The following is a 17,792-nucleotide window of genomic DNA, read 5'->3' as shown; positions in this document are numbered from 1 at the left end:
CAAACTTACTGTTAGATTAAAAAATGACAAGCAAATGTGATAAGAGGCATGTGTAAGCCAAAATTTAGTGCTCTGTGGAGACTTCTAGAAGTTTCCAGACAGAATGGACACTCAGACTTGAAATTACGGGTATACACGATGGATTTCTTTTTTTCCTTGTGGCATATGCTAATATCTCAGAGTATTACTTCGTTTCTGTTCTCTTGGTCCAAAGCCGCATACGTGATTTCTTTCCTCATTTTATCATGGCAACAACCCAAGGCCACCAGTGGTTTTTTCGGTTGAGTGAGGGCTGGAGCTCAATTTTCTCAGATAATTGCCCAATATATATTTACTTAGTGCCTCATCAATGAAAATTGGACCAGCAGAGAAGCTTTTTAGGATACTCTCCTCTACTTTTAACACAGTAAGGATATTAAGAGAGTCTGAGACACAAACATGACATTCCAGGAAGCCGCCTGTTGCTTAGACTTGTCAGGGTCAAGCTAAAATTACCAATATATAAATAGATTTCCAATGTTTTTCCCTTTGACAGCAGCTGCTGGGGATAGAATGGAAGGCTCCTGTACTCAATGACTTTGGTCTTTCAGCAAACAGAACATTAGAAACTCACCCATGTCTTCATATCTAATTTGGCCCTCACTTCTACAGCTCCATATTCCTTTGCATCCATCTTATTTGAAATCTAGATTGATAACTCTTAGCTTTCCACCCTCCCAAGTTTAAACTCTGGCCTTACATTTTGCAGTTGCTCAAAGGCATATTCAAAGCCAGCCTTATAATCAGTGGTCCCTTGAGCCTCCATTCCTTCTACGTCCTCTTTGAAGACCTTCTTGTTGCGGATATTAGCTTGGACTAAATGTTTGAAGCAAGATACAGGTTGTGCCTTTTGGTTAAACTGAAAGACAGAAAATTGTAATCCATTAGACTAGATAAGGAGACCATGCAACAGCTGTGAGCTTGATCAGCTACCACCAATTGTGTTTAGTGAATAACATAGCCATAAATGTTTTGAGTAATACCAAGCCATGATAACACACCCAAGTCAGCTGAGACAATCAATTGGGGAGTCAAGGCCAGAAGAAAATTACTACTACTTTCAGAGATCCACTGTCCTTTAAAATATGATTACCTCCTAGTTCAAGATATTGGAACTTTCCAATTGATAAAGTTTCTGCAGCTGTGCTGATCAAGACAGCAGTCCAAGATCTATCACTACTTTTTGCATGATTAGGCATATAAATACTAAGATTTAAACTGATTGTAACCTAGGAATAATGAGAATTGTTCTTTTTTAAGGGGAAGCAACACAGTGACCTCAAACAGATAGTTCTCATTATCACTGCAACCTGCAATTCACAGGATTCTCTAGGAGAAAGCATGCCAATTAAAGTGCATAACAAGTGCACAGCAGATATGTCCACTGGGGAAGATATTTTATGGTCCTCCCACCCTCTTGTGAAAGGAAGACTTGCAGTTTATAACTCCAAACACACAAGACAAGGGAAGGCCCTCTTTGGAAAAAGGATATGTTGAAGACATGCAGAAAGGGGTGAATGAAATAAACAAGCTTTCCCCTTCTGCTGAGGGTTAGAACCCTTTTACTGATAGGATCAGATTCTGTACTCAGGTTTCTGTGGGAATAGATTGTGACATTAATAAAATGACGAGACTTCCCCTTCCCCTACCATGTGTGACTGAGAACTGAATGAATCTGTGGACGGCATAACTGGGATTACCCAAACACCTCCAGGCTTTTTTTCTGCAGGACATTTCAGTGCCTTATTACAAGGTCACAGGCCCAGTGAAGTGGGTGCCCTATGCTAAGCTGTTGCTGGGAGAGGGCAGGCTTCTCTCGCGAAGAGTTTGGCCAGGCAGGTGAAGCGAGAAAACACTCATTTTTGCTTATGTCTTAGTTTGTTGGAAATACAGAACATAAATTTAGAAGGCAGTGATCCAGCAAGAGTAACGAGGCTAGACTCGTTAATTAGCCCAGCCATGTTTCTTGCCAGTCAGCAGGCACATGATAGGGTTACAGAGAATGATGGAGCTCTTCATTTCTTTCATGACGTGCCTTAATTTCAACTTATAAAAAGAGCCAATTTACAGGCCTTTATTGAGGGGGGGAGTAGTACAGGCTTAATTTGAGTTAAATTAAATATTAATACAGGAAGTTAGTCCTAAAATGCATAGTATGGAACTGAAAAGGTCTTAGCAGGCAATTCTTCAGGCTTTCTCCCTGTCTCTTGCTCCCAATATCAGGTTTTGGGGTAAAAACAGCACACTTGCCAACTGTTCTTGATGTGGCTGGGATTGTCACCATTGTAGATTCATCCCGTCTGAAAATCTTACTTGGAAAATTCTAGTTTTTCAGAGGGGATGCAGCTGAGCAGCACAGAGACACCAATATTAAGGAGACCTTCAGTAGATACCCATTAATAACCAAGAACACTTCTGGAATGACGCCTCCTTCTAGCACTGCCAGTGAAAAGACACTGCCCTCGTGCAAGTTTACCAGCTGTAAAAAAACAAAGAAGTAGTAATAAACCAGTAACTCATGGCAGATGGAAGAACTGGCATGCCAACTAATTACAGTTTAGGGCTGCCTCTTGGACTTTCTTATTGGCTCAACAGAAATTTAGGTCTGGATGGACTAATTTTAAAATCATGGCACCATGACAATCTTGAATGGCACCATGACAATCTAGTGCCTTCCAGTTATGTGGGGGTGTCTTAATTGTGCTTTTCAAGTTTTAAAACTTGATTTAAAGCAATCCACCAGGCCCAGCAGATATAAATAAAAAGTTTTCATTGATATTTTAGGTTTTTGTTTTGGTTTGGGCACATGAAAGATTGCTCCCACAGTGCCAAGGACACTGATTGTCAGCTTCACTTCCAGTGACATACACACACACACACACACACGTAGGATCTGTCCTTTTAAGGCTTGAGAGGCAATAAAAATGCTGAGGGGTGGAACAATAAATAAAACATTAATGTCTGTGCTATGCATAGGAAGTGTACTGTACAAACCATGCCCCTATTCCCTTTCTGATATGCTACAGACATGAGACTAAAGAACTATTCTTAGAAAGTGGGATTTTCATCACTGAAGATGAATACTTCCTCAGCTGTGCTGGGACCAGTTTAGCTTAAGGACAGGAAGTACTAGTCAACCAGCAAGGGCAAAAAGCACCAAGCTATGTCTTTCCTTATGCTGTTCTACAAGCAGCATCTGCTTTCTCCACCTCCAAGTCACTTACCCCCCTCCCCGCACTGAGGGCTTTTCTTGCAAATATAAGGCCTGCCTGCCTGCCTGCCTTCCAAAGCTGGTATAAGAGGGACCAGCAGCCTTCAGGCTAGTGAGAACTATTATGACAACACATTCTAGCTGTGACCTTGAAAAAAACAGCCAAATGTTCATTAACTTGGGAAGGAGGGAGGAAAAAGCCTAGAATTTAAAGTCTGGAGCAAATATACATACATGCACACGTAGATAGGCTGTGACTGTTGTATAACACAGTAGGCTACTGTGTTACTGACAAGCCAATTCTAGAATAAGGGATTGAGAGTTGGAGAGCCTACAGGTCTGCCAGCCCTCATCCTTATTCAAACAGGTAAGGACGGATAAGACTGCCCAACCTCCCTCAAACAAAACGGAGCACTTGGAGGAGAGGCAAGTTTGCTCTCACTTGAGCTGAATAATAGTAGTAGTAGTAGTAATAATAATAATAATAATGCCTTTCACTTTGAATGACTGAAGCCTCTTCCTCTCCTATAATGCTCCACGTGCTTGTCGGAGAGCTCCGTCTCACTCATATAGATATTTAAGGAACGTTAAAATCCAAGAAGATTTAGGTTGTTGCTTACTTTCTCCAAGCCATAACAGACATGAGAGAACATCTCGCCTTTTCCAGAAGTTTTGCACTTGCCAGGGAACTAGAAGAGTGGGGAGTAACAGGCAACAAGGACCCTCTATCTTAGATAAGGGGCAGGGATGTGATAGGTAGGAAGAGGCTGTTGATGCTGAATAAGTTGCACCAATCCTCAGCTGTTGCTTTCCACTGATCCATCCAGCTGAAGGCGGCAGGTTGGGAAGACAGCTCTAAATGGATTTCAGCTTTGCTGATGTCTATAATTCCATTCTGGATCTTCTGCATCCATAAAGCACAATAAGTTCCTGCCTGTAAACTAGCCTTAATTCAACCCAGGTCCAGGAAGGAGCCCAGCCTCTCTCACGAGCACCTGCCTCTTGGTCGAAGCTTTCCTCTTCCGCATCCTTGTCATACTTGCTGACTACCCTCCCCACAACTCTCTCCACAAAGAACCACCTTGTGCAAACAGAACTGCTTGTCAAAGCTGGCACAGTGGAAATGGCAGTGGAGGATGCAGTTTATTTCTTGCAGGTGCATTTTGTCGTTTGTAATCGATCAAAAGGAAAGAAAAGTCAGGAGTGGGAAAAGGAAAGGTGACAGAAATGGTAAATTGGGCTGCAGGAGCTGCATGAGGCAGAGGCCAGGGCCTCTGATGGGCGTCTCCCTCTTTTTTTCCATTATACAGGGAAACAAATCCAGCAAATAAAGAGCATGCTTGTTTTCACAGGGCTGATGTGGCATTTTGGTTTGAGATGCTTTCAGAACTCCTTTCCTAGAGAAGCTATCCTTTAAGGCCTAGAGGCTGCTAAGTGCAAGAACAGGCATTAAATGCGCCATATCAAATCCAGGATAACAGCTTTGATCATTAAGTTCTGTTCCTGCTAGAGAAAGACCTATCTTGCTCCTGAGTGGTTGGTTCTTTCACCTTCACTTGCCTGTCCCCAGCACTATCATTCCTACCACTGATACAGTCTGATTTATATAAGCCCTGAGCAAATGCCACATAGATTGACTTCAGTATGAATTGTGAATGATCATCTTCTCCAAAATCGTGCTATTTTCTAAAAGGAATGAGAATTAATTGATGAAAGCAATTATTTATAGTGGTAATCGATTCTCAAGGATTTACAGCATTTGTGTTGTAGTTGTTATTCCAATGTAAATCATTATATATTATTGTATATTTATCACTATTACACTATTTGATGCTCTTTCAGTCAAATGTTCTGGATGAGGACGAGGAATGACTGGATTGTAGGAAAAATTTGGAACTGTACTGCAAAATCTGGAGAAGTGCAGAACCTAAGCAAAAAACAACAACACAAAACACAAAACACAAAACCCAACATTCCAATTTGTCTAATGGTCTGGATAGTGAAAGTTGTCAGTCTACTTAAACTCAGATAAATGAAGCTTTCCAACATTCCTAGAGAGCAAAGATTTCCCACAAGCTTGCTTTCTTCACTATATTTAGGTATGTATGAATTGCGGTGGTGCTGTGGGTTAAACCGCTGAGCTGCTGGGCTTGCCGATTGGAAGGTTGGCAGTTCGAATCCGCATGACGGGGTGAGCTCCCATTGCTAGTCCCAGCTCCTGCCAACCTAGCAGTTCGAAAACATGCAAATGTGAGTAGATTAATAGGTACCGCTTCGGCGGGCAGGTAACGGCGTTCCGTGTAGTCATGCCGGCCACATGACCACGGAAGTGTCTACAGACAAACGCCGGCTATTCGGCTTTGAGATGGAGATGAGCACCGCCCCCTAGAGTCGGACACAACTGGACTTAATGTCAAGGGAAACCTTTACCTTTACTATGAATTGCTACAATACACCTGATAGTTCCTTATGGTTAATGTATAAACCTGCAGACTGTGGACATGCTCACTTGTCCTATGTGCACCCTCCCTGTTTTCTCTTGCATGGTTGGCAGCATATCTCACAAATCTGAATGTAGCCATTGACTCAAAAACGGTCACACTACATGGTCACACTACAATAAAAGGGAAGGAAGACATTACAGTGCATTGATATTACCATGTAAAGACGCTTAACAGATCTGTACACAGAGCTCTCCTCTCAGTTACACCCTTAGTTAGTGACCAAATGACCCACTATCACTCAGAAGAGAGGAGTGCTGATGTGAATTCCCTATGCTAAATATCTACACAACAATTATAATGCACTGGTTACCAATAAGTTGTAGTACAATTTAGTGCTAATCAATCTGCTTCTTTCCTAAATGTGAGCATGTATATTTTTGTAAGAAAGGATAGATATTTGTATGTATGTGTATATGCCTATATCTACAATATAATTAAGAGAATCTATACATAATAGAGAAATTCTTCAATTGTTGCTATGGATAATACTACAATGAAGAAAATATTAGATTCTGCATCCTGCTTTCTTACTTTGTGTGCACAGCACAAATCTCCATATACTTTCTTGGTCTGCTTTCCATTTTTTAAAAAATCTGGACTGAGGAAGAAAGGTATTACTGAAGATATAGAAGCAAATATAGCCAAGTTATTGGTTTATAACAAATCCAGTGTTTTAGATGCTATGGGCCATTACAGATCCCACAATGCATATTAGCTTTTATGCTGATGCCAATCTAGCTGATGCCAAGTTTTTTTTTAGATTTTTTATCCTGCCTTTATTATTTTTATAAATAACTGAACATACCAAATACTCCTTCCTCCCATTTTCCCCACAACAAGAACTCTGTGAGGTGAGTTGGGCTGAGAGAGAGTGACCGGCCCAAAGTCCCCCAGCCGGCTTTCATTCCTAAGGTGGGACTAGAACTCTCAGTCAAGCTGCCTCTGTCTTTGCCCCTTGATTTCCTACCACAGGCTGGCTACTCACAGAAGCAACATTAACGTAGTCATCATCTGAGAGTGTGTCCAACATGTCATAGACTGAGGTCTTCATCAGCTTCAGTGTCAGGCCACTGACGCTGCCACTCCTGTAACAGAAGAGAAGGAAGAGCTCATTTTGCATCTCTTTCATGAAGGGTTTCATGACTCAGCAACATATTTTCTATGCTGTGACCTCATGAGGTTGTCCTCATCTTGACCCTAACACATATCTGAGGCAGTTTAAAGTTGTTCTTAGCTGTTCTCCTTTCAAAATGCTATAGTGCTTTCCACCTTCAGCAGGCAACAAACTGTAGGAGCCTAGCCATGAGTACCATCTGATGTAAGTCAATGCGCATCCTGCCAATGGCACTGTCAGGTCATCATACGTTGGGATCAGCCCCCCAGCACCATGGTCCACTTCAGACTGGTGTGGGCACGCTCTCCCCTCAGGTTTCAGACTCTTGGTTTCACCTCTGTCCTGGCTTGTTTCTTTCAAATAAAAGCCATTCTTTTGCTTCAGTAAGCTCCCAGCAACAACAGGTGATAAGTTGTCATTCATTGCAAGCTTGACTGGAATCCACCTCAGATTTAAGCCTTTTTTAAAAAAAAAATTCACCTGTAGGCCATAGTTTAAAAACTAGTTGATTAGGCAGCAAATACCACTAAATGTATTTGGAACTTCTGAGTAAATAAGTGTAGGATCAAAGAATTAAATGCGAATGATTCTTCCACCTCTGACCTGCCCAGGGCACCTCTGTCCTAGCCTTGAGAATTAATCCTTTGGCTGGAAGAGGTGTAAAGTAAAAGGGGAGATTCCTGGGATCAGCAAATCAATATGGATAGACTTGTGGCTTTAAAAGCTTTCCAGTCTTATTGCTGTCTATTCAGAAATACATTATGCCAAATTAAATAGGATTGATTTTCCAGCAAAATGGGTTTTAGCATATGCACTGATTGCATCTAATCCCCCTCTTTTACACATATCTGTGCCTCCAAAAAGCTGAAGCAGTATGTCCCAGCTCCTCATTTCAGCCAAGCTGCTGTATAAGACTGCAGCCCGCTGCCCACTAAATTCCCAAAAGGAATTTAGGGCCGACTTTGGGAAGGTATGAAAGAGCCATTAAGGAGGGACTTGGACAAGGGATTATGTAGTCCAGAGATTGCAGCAATAATGAAGAAGAAATTTAAAATAACCCTGTCTTGTTTTTGTTTAGTATAAGATGGGGCAGACAGAAACCTGGACAGGCCCACATTCCTCCCAAAGCACTTTGAACCCACCTGGGCACTAGAAACAGGATACAGATTGGTAAGGGAAACAGCAAGTTTTAGGCTGGTCTAGTTTACTGTTGACTGAAAGCAGCAAGAAAAGCCCTCTAAACTATATACCCTTGATGAAAGAATGGCCCAGTTCTGTCTGTCCACCAGGTGCAGAGCTTCAGCAGGGGTGTACGTTGGGTGGTGAGGGAGGAAGGGGTCACCTGCTTTGTCAGCCAGATCAGCCAAATCAACCCTGGTGACTAAGTGATGAGAGCTGTTGCAGTCAGATCACCTCTCATCCAAAGCACTATGCATGTAGCAAGCCCCTTCCATCATTATCTTATGCTGTGGAGTTGACCCCTTCTCCCAGGCCTCCAAATTCATTTCAAGAATTTTAGCATCTCTGCTACAGTCCAAACAATGAGATATGGTCTAAAAATATGACAACAAATGGCAAATTGTAGGGAAAAACACTCACACGTCCACAATGATCACCATGTCCTTTGGAGATGAGGCCCCCTGAATGTACCTGCATTAAGCAAACAGATAGATAAAACGAGAATTTGCATTCAGTAGCCTTTGTGTTCTGACAGAACAGCAGAAGGTATCACTATAGGGCCTGCTTCACTATTTGGCAGGCTGAGGAAGCTCCCTCGAGGGGGAGGTTTTGGGGTGCTATTACAAAGAAGTCAACCATTAATAATTTCTTTATTAAGAGAATGGGAGCATTTGAGTGCTCTTTTCAAGACTCCAAAGTGTCTTGGGCTGAGCTGGTTCTGCTAAAGAGATAGACAAAGAAAAATATGGCTGTTGGCATAATAAATAGGTATCAGTGCATACAAGCTGCATCTATATTTATGTTCAGTAAGGCTGAAATGTGACTAGACAGTCTTTTAGTTGAGAAATCAGAGGAGCTTAACAGAGCAAATGAAAAAAAGAAGCTTGTATACATTTGCTAGTTTATTTTATTTATTTATTTATTTAATTTGTATCCCACCTTTTATTATTTTTATAAATCACTCAAGGCAGCGAACATACCTAATACTCCTTCCTCCTATTTTCCCTACAACAACAACCCTGTGAGGTGAGTTGGGCTGAGAGAGAGACCGGCCCAAGGTCACCCAGCCGGCTTTCATGCCTAAGGCAGGACTAGAACTCACAGCCTCCTTGTTTCTAGCCCGTTGCCTTAACCACTAGACCAAACTGGCTCTCCATAAATAAAATAAAATAATAAAATAAAATAAAATAAAATAAAATAAAATAAAATAAAATAAAATAAAATAAAATAAAATAAAATAATACTTTGATCTACTACCATTTGTACACCTTCTGGGCTCATTTCTAGCAATTTCTGTGTGATCAAGAAATTTATAAAACAATTTTTAAGAAGGAATACAGACTAATTTTAAATCACTTTGGATTCACTTTTACTTTAATTTTCAAAGTAAAAAGGAAAATCCCCCCTGAGTTGAGCTCAACTCCTAGTGACTATCCAGATGCATTTGTGTTATTTGGGGGGCAGCAGTGGTTTCCTATTGCTATTTTGTTTTTTGATGCACCAGTCTAATCTACAATCCGGAGATTTCCTGATAGTTGCCTATCCAAGTGCAAACCAGGACTAATTCTGCTTACCTTTCCAAGATCAGCCAAGCAAGGCCTGCCAGCTGTTGTGGACATTTTAAAAGACTGGCAATGCAACTGCAAAGGTTGCAAGCATGTGCCCTCTTTAAACATAAGTCTGTTAAACTGTGGCTGTTTCATTGCCTTTAAATGAAAAAGTATTACACTGAGCACTTAAAGTCATTTCCTACTACTGCAGATGAGCCCAAGTATAAGAACAGCTAATTGATCGCCAAAATATACCTTTCTTGGCATGCAATCAAGTATTCTGTAGATTCCAATTCCCCCCAAATGAAATGTTCTTTTATGAAATAAGCCTCAATGTGTGTGCTTTTTGGGGGTGTAAACACACACACACACACACAAAAATGAGATTCCCTAAGAAACTTACTTAATTTTGTTGCTGTATATTACCTTCTGAACAATTTGTAAATTCTCCCTTTACTAAGCAACCTTTAAAATTATTTTTGATTAAAATAGTTTAGTCATGCCATATGAAAACTTAATTTCAATGTATTTTCTATTTGTGACTAAAGAATTAGGTATTTTTTTTGTTAATAGTAATCAACCAATCAAATTGGAAGATACATTTTCTTTATTATCCATGAAGTCAATATATTGGCTATTTTTTGCTCTAAAGATTTATAAACAGAAAAACCTACACCTATAAAACAGCACTGTGAAATCAAAGTTATACATAAAGTATTCATTTGTTTATAAACTTAAAGGCTTTGTATGCCATCATAAAATATTTTAACACTGTGAAATGTCAGAACAGGATGGGCTTTTGAACAATATGCAGTATTACTGTAAAAGAGGGAAATGCAGATCGTTATAGTATGTTAGAATTCTTGTATAGATTTCCATTGTTTTTTTCTTAATACAATAAGTGTATTTTAATGAGTGGGATTCTGATTTGTGACTGAGAAATACAAACATATATGCAATCTTTTACGCTATAAAACTCTTCAGTATGTTTACCCTGTCCAAGCTTTATACTGATTTCTATACTATGGTAAGCTTTTTGACATTTATTCTGCAGTATAGTTCTTGCTGGGTTTGGTGGTTTTAGCACATACAATACTAAACCAGTGGTGTGGCTTCTGTACCACCCTACACCATAATAAGTAGCTTTGCTCAGCCTGCTAAACAGTAAACAAAAGAAATTATTTTCTGAACTAGGCTTATATCCCTTCAGGCTGCAAATGAGGGCATCAGATATCTGGAGGTATCTTCCCATGAAAATAACAATCCTAGCATAGAGAAGCTGGCATGTGAAAGGTGAAAGGTCCCCTGTGCAAGCACCAAGTCATGTCTGACCCTTTGGGGGGAAGCCGCTTTCGCGACGCTTTTTTGGCAGACTAGAATGGGGTGGTTTGCCATTGCCTTCCCCAGTCGTCACCTTCCCCAGCAAGCTGGGTACTCATTTTACCGACCTCGGAAGGATGGAAGGCTGAGTCGACCTGAGCCAGTTACCTGAGAATCCAGCTTCCGCTGGGATTGAACTCGGGTCGTGGGGAGAGTTTCGGTTGCAATACTGCTGCCTACCACTCTGCACCACATGAGGCTCTTAGGGAGAAGGTCTGCTGGATATTTTTCCCAGGTTATGCTAGTTTTGTTTACATCTTAGCAGCAGCAAATGCTTGGAGAAAGTAGAGGGAAATGATGGTGGTATTATGGGATACTTTCTGCTTCATATATTGCAAACCATGGTTTGCTGAGCAAGCCACAGTTACTGGATTCATACAGGATAAGTCTTAAACTATGGCTTAAATGCACAACAGTTTGGTTGACGCATTGAGGTAAGTTAGAATCAAACTAGTTCCCCTGTAATCCCATATAAAATGCCTTCAGATGTGGAACCATCTTCAATTTAATCTGAGATACTAGAAAGGCACTTTTGCATACATACATACCTAACATGCTATTCCCTTTTTGAGGCGAGCAATATTATGCAAAGTGCAGAAGAAGAGTGTGAAATAGTAGGACAAAAAAAAGGGCAAAAGATAAGGAAAGCACATTCTTACACACAGCCGTTTTTTTGCTTCTTTTAACAAATAGTCATTCCTCAAAATAGGTTATTGCACATTTTGAAATTTCTCTATTTTCCCATTTTTTCATAAACATTCCACCAAGGTATAGAGATTCATTTATGTTTTAGTTTTTTTTACCATCTTTGTGTAACTTACAGTGGTTCCTCCTATTTTGCCTTTCAAAAAGACCTACCTGGTCTTTGATTCATTAATTTTCACATTCCAACATTTGCTGCAAATAGTTTGGATTCTCAGCCAGCAACATGGTATCATCTGCATAAAAAAGTGCACACACATTCCCATCCCCAACCAAATTACTTCTAATATTGCTACTGGCATTCCTTATACATTTACCCATAAATGCATTTACCAGAAGGAAATTAAACATGCTGGCCTTATGTCATGCTTAGTGTTGAACCATCTCCTAAGCATTCCATTTATTCTCACACATGCTTCATTTCCATTATATACCAAAGTTATTGTAGTCAGCAACCAATCTTTAACACAAAACTTTCCTTAATTCAAGCCTATTGGCTTTGTCATACGCTTTCTCTAAATCCAAACATTCATTAATTTCTCAGTGACTTGCTGCACAGCAAAAATCTGGGCTGCACATCCCCTGCCCAGCAAAAAACCACATGGCTTTGCAAATTTTTCCCACTTTCACTACATGTAGCCTTTTGAGCTGAAGTTGGCCAAGCACTTCTCCAGGCACACTTAATAAACTAATTCCCCTGTCGTTTTTATATAGAGTCAATTCTGGTTATTCATGGGAATTATGTTCTATAAAGTTGTTGCAAACACTGAATTAGCAAATACTGAAACCTCAGCTGGGAACATGTGCATCAGGCAACTCAAATTTTTCACCAGTCTGCATGTTCGTGAATGACTGCGAAAGTGCCACATTGATTTTGTGGTTATAAATAAATTTTAGTGAGTAGATGAATTCACAAATATGTGAATCAACTGTATACTCTTGTTTTAATTGTCAGAAACAGATGCTGTTCTCACACATATGGTAAGCAATGCACAGGCAATGTATAAACAAACCACATCCATATTTTAACATTTCTCCAGGTCTACCATGGACATCTGCAGCAATACTATTTTCCAATAATTTCAGAGCATTTATGACTTATTTTTCATCAGTTTTTTCCTTGGACACTAAGATTTCTAACATTCATTTCAATTCTTTGATGTATCACTATGATTCCCACCCAAATCTCTAGAATACTCCTTCCAGCATCCATTCCTTTCAGCTCTATCTCAAATTATTTCATAACTTTTATTTTTAGTTCCATTCATTCTGCTGAAGGGCTCTTGCTTAGGCCTTTTCAGCTATTACCAAAACAATTTTTTATTTCCATCAAAATTGCTTTGTATTTTCTCTGCCTTTGCTAATATTAACCATTCCTTGCTCTCTTTGGTTACATTATTTGCAACTTAAAAAAAAATCTACAGACTTTATACAGTGTCTTTCATCCTCGTTTTTGCAGCAGTCATTCTCTTGCATGCATTTTTTCTCCTCCACAGCCCCTTCTACTTCATCAAGCATTCTTTTTCATGCTCCCCATTAGCATAAGTTCACACTCTTCTGTGAGATTTCTGCAACATAATTCTTTTTGCTCTGTCCAGGCAGCTTCCACAGCCTCTTTCCGTACAATCATTTCCCATTCATTCCGGCAAAAGATAAATATAACTTCTAATACTTTTTCATACAGGATTAATTCTTCTGCTTCCTATAATTGTTCTATTTTCATTCTATTTTCTTTCATTTCTTTTGTTTCATCCCTGCCCATTTCCTGCAAGATCCACCCATGCCCAAATAATAGTTGGTTCTTCACTCTCATTAATTAATATGGCTCAGGTCTTCAAAATAACCAATCAAATAAATCATGCCTTTTGATTCATTCTTTTTCCATATAATATATGTGTGAATAGATTTATAAAAAGACCACATACTCAGAAAAAGTACACTTTATCTAAGCAGATGCTCACCAACCAACTTTTTCATTCATTCTGGGATCTTTAGAATCAATCACTTCCTCTGCTGTCTTGCCTTGTCCCCTCCCACCCAATCATGTCATCTAAAATAATCTCTTTGTCTCCCCTACCCCCGGGCCACATTCTTTCAGAATGTTGCACAATTTTCCCCAAAAGACATCTCTGGTTCCTCCATTATTACCATTCACTGGTGTATAACATGCAACTAACACCAACCTATGGAATCCTACTTTTAGACATATCTGCAACCAGTAGCATCTGTTTTGTCAGAGCAATGAAAGCAGCACTGCAGTGTCACACCATAAGCATTGCCCCTTTGATACCCATGGAAAAGGGGCAGGGCTTGTGTTGCAACCTCACAATGCTGCTTGTATCAGTCTGCCCCCTTTGTACCCTGCAGGTGCTGCTACCCACAACATCCTAGAAGACACTAAAATTTTCTGATGCATATTTCAGCCCTTTCATTCATAACAAAGGACTAAAAATACGATAAATAAAATCTCCTTTTACTTTCGTTCATGTTTTCATTTGCTCCATTCCAATCTATTACACTCTCTTCCTTTCTCTTAGCTTCACAGCCTTACAATGTAATTGTTTCTCTTTCACTTAATTCATTTGTTAATTCATGCGGTTTACCGTGAATTACTCCTTACATTCCTTTTTTAAAATCAATTTTTATTAAATGGTTTTACATAACTAAAAGACAAATACAGAAATACAGTATATAAAGAAAAGAAAGAAAAAAGAAAGAAAAAAGAGAAAATACAGTTAAAGAAAAAAAGAGAAAAATATAGAGAAGCGATTTCCACCCTCCTTTACAGCAGTTACAAGCAAACTCATTATCCCCCTTCCCTCCTTTACATTACAATAATCCCCTCAATGCCTTATTCAATCATTTTTCAATCATCAAATCCAGAAATCACCATTCACTTTTTTCCATTTTCAGCAAAAAGTCCATAAAAGGTTTCCAGTCTTTTATGAAAGTACTTATTTGGTCTTGTCCCTGACCAAACAGGTCAGTTTTGCCATCTCTGCCAATTCTGCCATCTTCACAATCCATCCTCTACTGTGGGTATTCCAGTATTTCTCCATCTTTGTGCATATAATAATCTGGCTGCAGTTACCATAATAAAATCAATCTTCCAGGAGTCTTTTCTAACTTACTGTCCTAACAGCCAGGAACCACGCTGAGACAAGGAATAGGTCTCTAGTGTTTTATTACTGCTACATAACAGAAAATCCTAACAAACTGAAGAAGCGTGGGAAAAACCCAGACATATAAACCCCAAAGGCTAAGGCGGGCCCGATCTGTGTCTCTTTGAATGGCTACCTAATTCCTCAGTACTACGCATGCGCTTTACAGCCTGGATGGGAGCCCCCTGCTCGCCATCCTTACTCATGACACTTACTATCCATAAGTCCCAATAAAAAGTGTTGTGGTTTCATCTCAATATTAACCTTCAAAATTCTCTGCTCTTACATTCCAATCTTCAAAATCCTGTAGTTGTTACCAGGTGGGCCCATATACGGCACTGACCACCATAACTCTGGTCAAGTGAGACTTTCACATAACTCTTTTTAGTAAGTTAGAGAAGGTGCAGGTCAGGTTAAATTATTTAATTATGCCTGTGCCACATGCAATATTCCCTGCTAACAGCAAGGATGGTATTGGGCACATTTTGGGCAGTATTCCAGAAGCATACCCAAAGTCCTAGGATCTTTAAGCTGGGGACTACCTTGCAAGCCAACATATTGTGGCCTGCATCTCACCAACTAGAAGGCGTGTGCCCTGTTCTGACACATATGCAAGATGTGTGTCTCCCTTGTAGGGGAAACTTCCCCATGGCCCAGTTGATGAATGGAGACCATGCAATCTGCTTGAGTCAAGTATATTAAACTACCCAGGGAACAGTCCACAAGGTTCTGTCCACTGAAGGAGGGTATAAACAACCATTATATGGTTGTACAATAAATGCTGATTATTAATCATCTTAATATTTTAATAGCAAGTGTTAGATTTATGCTTACAGTGTAAAATATACAATTAGCAAAATGGATATCTTCAAAAGCCAGCTTTTGTGGTTAGTTACATCTCATTTCCCCACCTAAAAATACTAATGTTGCAATAACATGTGAGCTACCAGCTGCAAATTTCTGTAAATGTCCAGGCGAGCTAAGCTAACAGAGAGGCTAACCTGAGTTTAGGGGCCTTGGTAGGTTACAGGTTTTGGTTCAGTTGTTGGCATTGAGTTTACTCCTTCAGCCTCCATAAGCAGACATACAGTACATCATATGTGAGCAAATTATCCAGACAAGGAACAATGCCATGCTAGTATCTTCTGCATGATTATGATGAAGGGATACATGATCCTCTTCTTTCTTGTGAAATAAGAGCAGCTGACAGAACCCACTTTCAGAGACAAGAAAGGAAGATTAGAAGGAAGAGGAAGAGGAAGAACTGTTCTTCATCATCATTTGATGCCAGAGACCGTGAAGAAACTGTGCTAACTTGCAGTGGTTCCAGAGATACAAATTTGCCAAATAGCATAAAGCATGGATTGTTGCACCTCTTGTTTAAGAACTCTCATACAAGAGAATACAATTTTTAATGAGTGTGTGTGTGTGTGTACACATACACATACACAGAGAGGCACATGCACACATTCAGGAATGCAGAATGCATACTGCATCTTCCAACTATTAACTCATTATCAAGATCAAACAAGCCATGCAGGGTAAGCCAATTAGCAATGCTAGATGGCCTCAAGGATGGGGAATGCATTGCAAGCTCATGGTGATCTGCTGCTGTGCTTCCTATCAGCTTAATAAGCCCTAAATGCTAAATTCTATCATAATTTTTAGTAGTAATGATTGTACTGACACACATGTATATATTAAGATACCTCAACCCCCAAACCCATCTCATATTAGTGGTTTCAAAGGCCAAACCTGATTATTTTTTTAAAAATGGTAAGAAGACAACCACTTCTCTCTTTGTAAACAATAATGAACACTTTTTAAAATTCCTCTCATTTTAAAAGAATACATATTAAACCCCATTAAATATTATGTTTTTCTCTGTAAAGCTCACTAAATAACCTTGGCCCTCTCTCTCTCTCTCTCTCTCAGCTGATTTACAGAGTTAAATCAGAATAAATGAAGGGTGGGGAGCCATGGATATACCCCTGTTTTATTTGAGAGACATGATATAGTGGGCCAAACTACTATTCATGCTGTCCAATTTTTAAAAACCATAATGGATTGGCTCTTCATGTAATCAAAAAGAAGTTCTAGTTTGGGTGATGGCAGGAACATCTTCAGCATTAATGTGCTGAAGCACCTCTACATCTGCAAGCAGTATACTATAAAAAAGTCTGTGGGCTCCAGCATCCTGTTTCTCATAAGCCAACTTCACTCATAACACTAAGCCATAATGTGGTTGATTCTTTTGGGCTCAGCGCACAGGCCCGCAACTAGGGTCTCTGTCACCCGGGGCAAACATGGATTCTGTGCCCATTTTGGCACCCCCCAGCATGGCGCCCGGGGCACATGCCCCGCTTGCCCCCCCCCAGTTGCGGCTCTGTTAGCATGATATGCGATACCATCCGTTACAGCTTAATGTTAAGTCTGAACCATACTGGCATGGTTTGTTCAGAAAAATGTGTTGTTAGTGCTATGTGTAAATGCAGCTATTGTCTTGTTGGCAGATTGCTAGGAAAGCCTTTGGCCCAGGAAAGATCAGAAAAGTCACACACCAGGCATTTCTATAAAAATAATTTTATTTACAGAAAGCAAACATATTTACAGGCTCTCAGTGAGAGCTGCTTAACTCTCTACATGCCTACACAGAAGGGAAACTGAAACTAAAACAAGTCCAGGCAAGTTCTTCCCTTAGGCAATGCAACCATTAACATGTGAAAAGGGGACAATTAAATTCAACCTCTTCACCTGGCCAAAATGATTAGTTACCATAGTAACCTTAATCTGTAGTAGAAAACATATTAACAGGTCTCCATGAAATTCACAAACAGGAAATCAAGATGAGGGATTTTTCCTGTTGTGGCTCACCATCAATTGTTAGTCAAAGTGACATGTTTTCTCATCAGAAAGCAGCTTGCAGCCATCCTGACTGAAGCCCTTGACACA

The 17,792-nt window shown here is 39.9% G+C and overlaps 1 protein-coding gene across 1 annotated transcript in view; it reads right to left on the bottom strand.

The window, feature by feature from the left end:
* Window positions 1-17,792, bottom strand: part of CACNA2D2 (calcium voltage-gated channel auxiliary subunit alpha2delta 2) — a 675,105-nt gene that overhangs the window by 108,222 nt on the left and 549,091 nt on the right. The window contains exons 9-11 of the mRNA XM_063291953.1: window positions 8,468-8,518; window positions 6,740-6,839; window positions 740-898 (exon numbers count right to left, since the gene is read on the bottom strand). Of these exons, the coding sequence (XP_063148023.1) occupies window positions 740-898; window positions 6,740-6,839; window positions 8,468-8,518 (310 nt within the window). The remainder of the gene's footprint in view (window positions 1-739; window positions 899-6,739; window positions 6,840-8,467; window positions 8,519-17,792) is intronic.

The sequence above is a fragment of the Candoia aspera genome, chromosome 2 (assembly GCF_035149785.1).
Source record: "Candoia aspera isolate rCanAsp1 chromosome 2, rCanAsp1.hap2, whole genome shotgun sequence".
Lineage (NCBI taxonomy): Eukaryota > Metazoa > Chordata > Lepidosauria > Squamata > Boidae > Candoia > Candoia aspera.
Note: the sequence above shows the minus strand (reverse complement) of the source record. Positions and strands in the feature narration are given on the sequence as shown.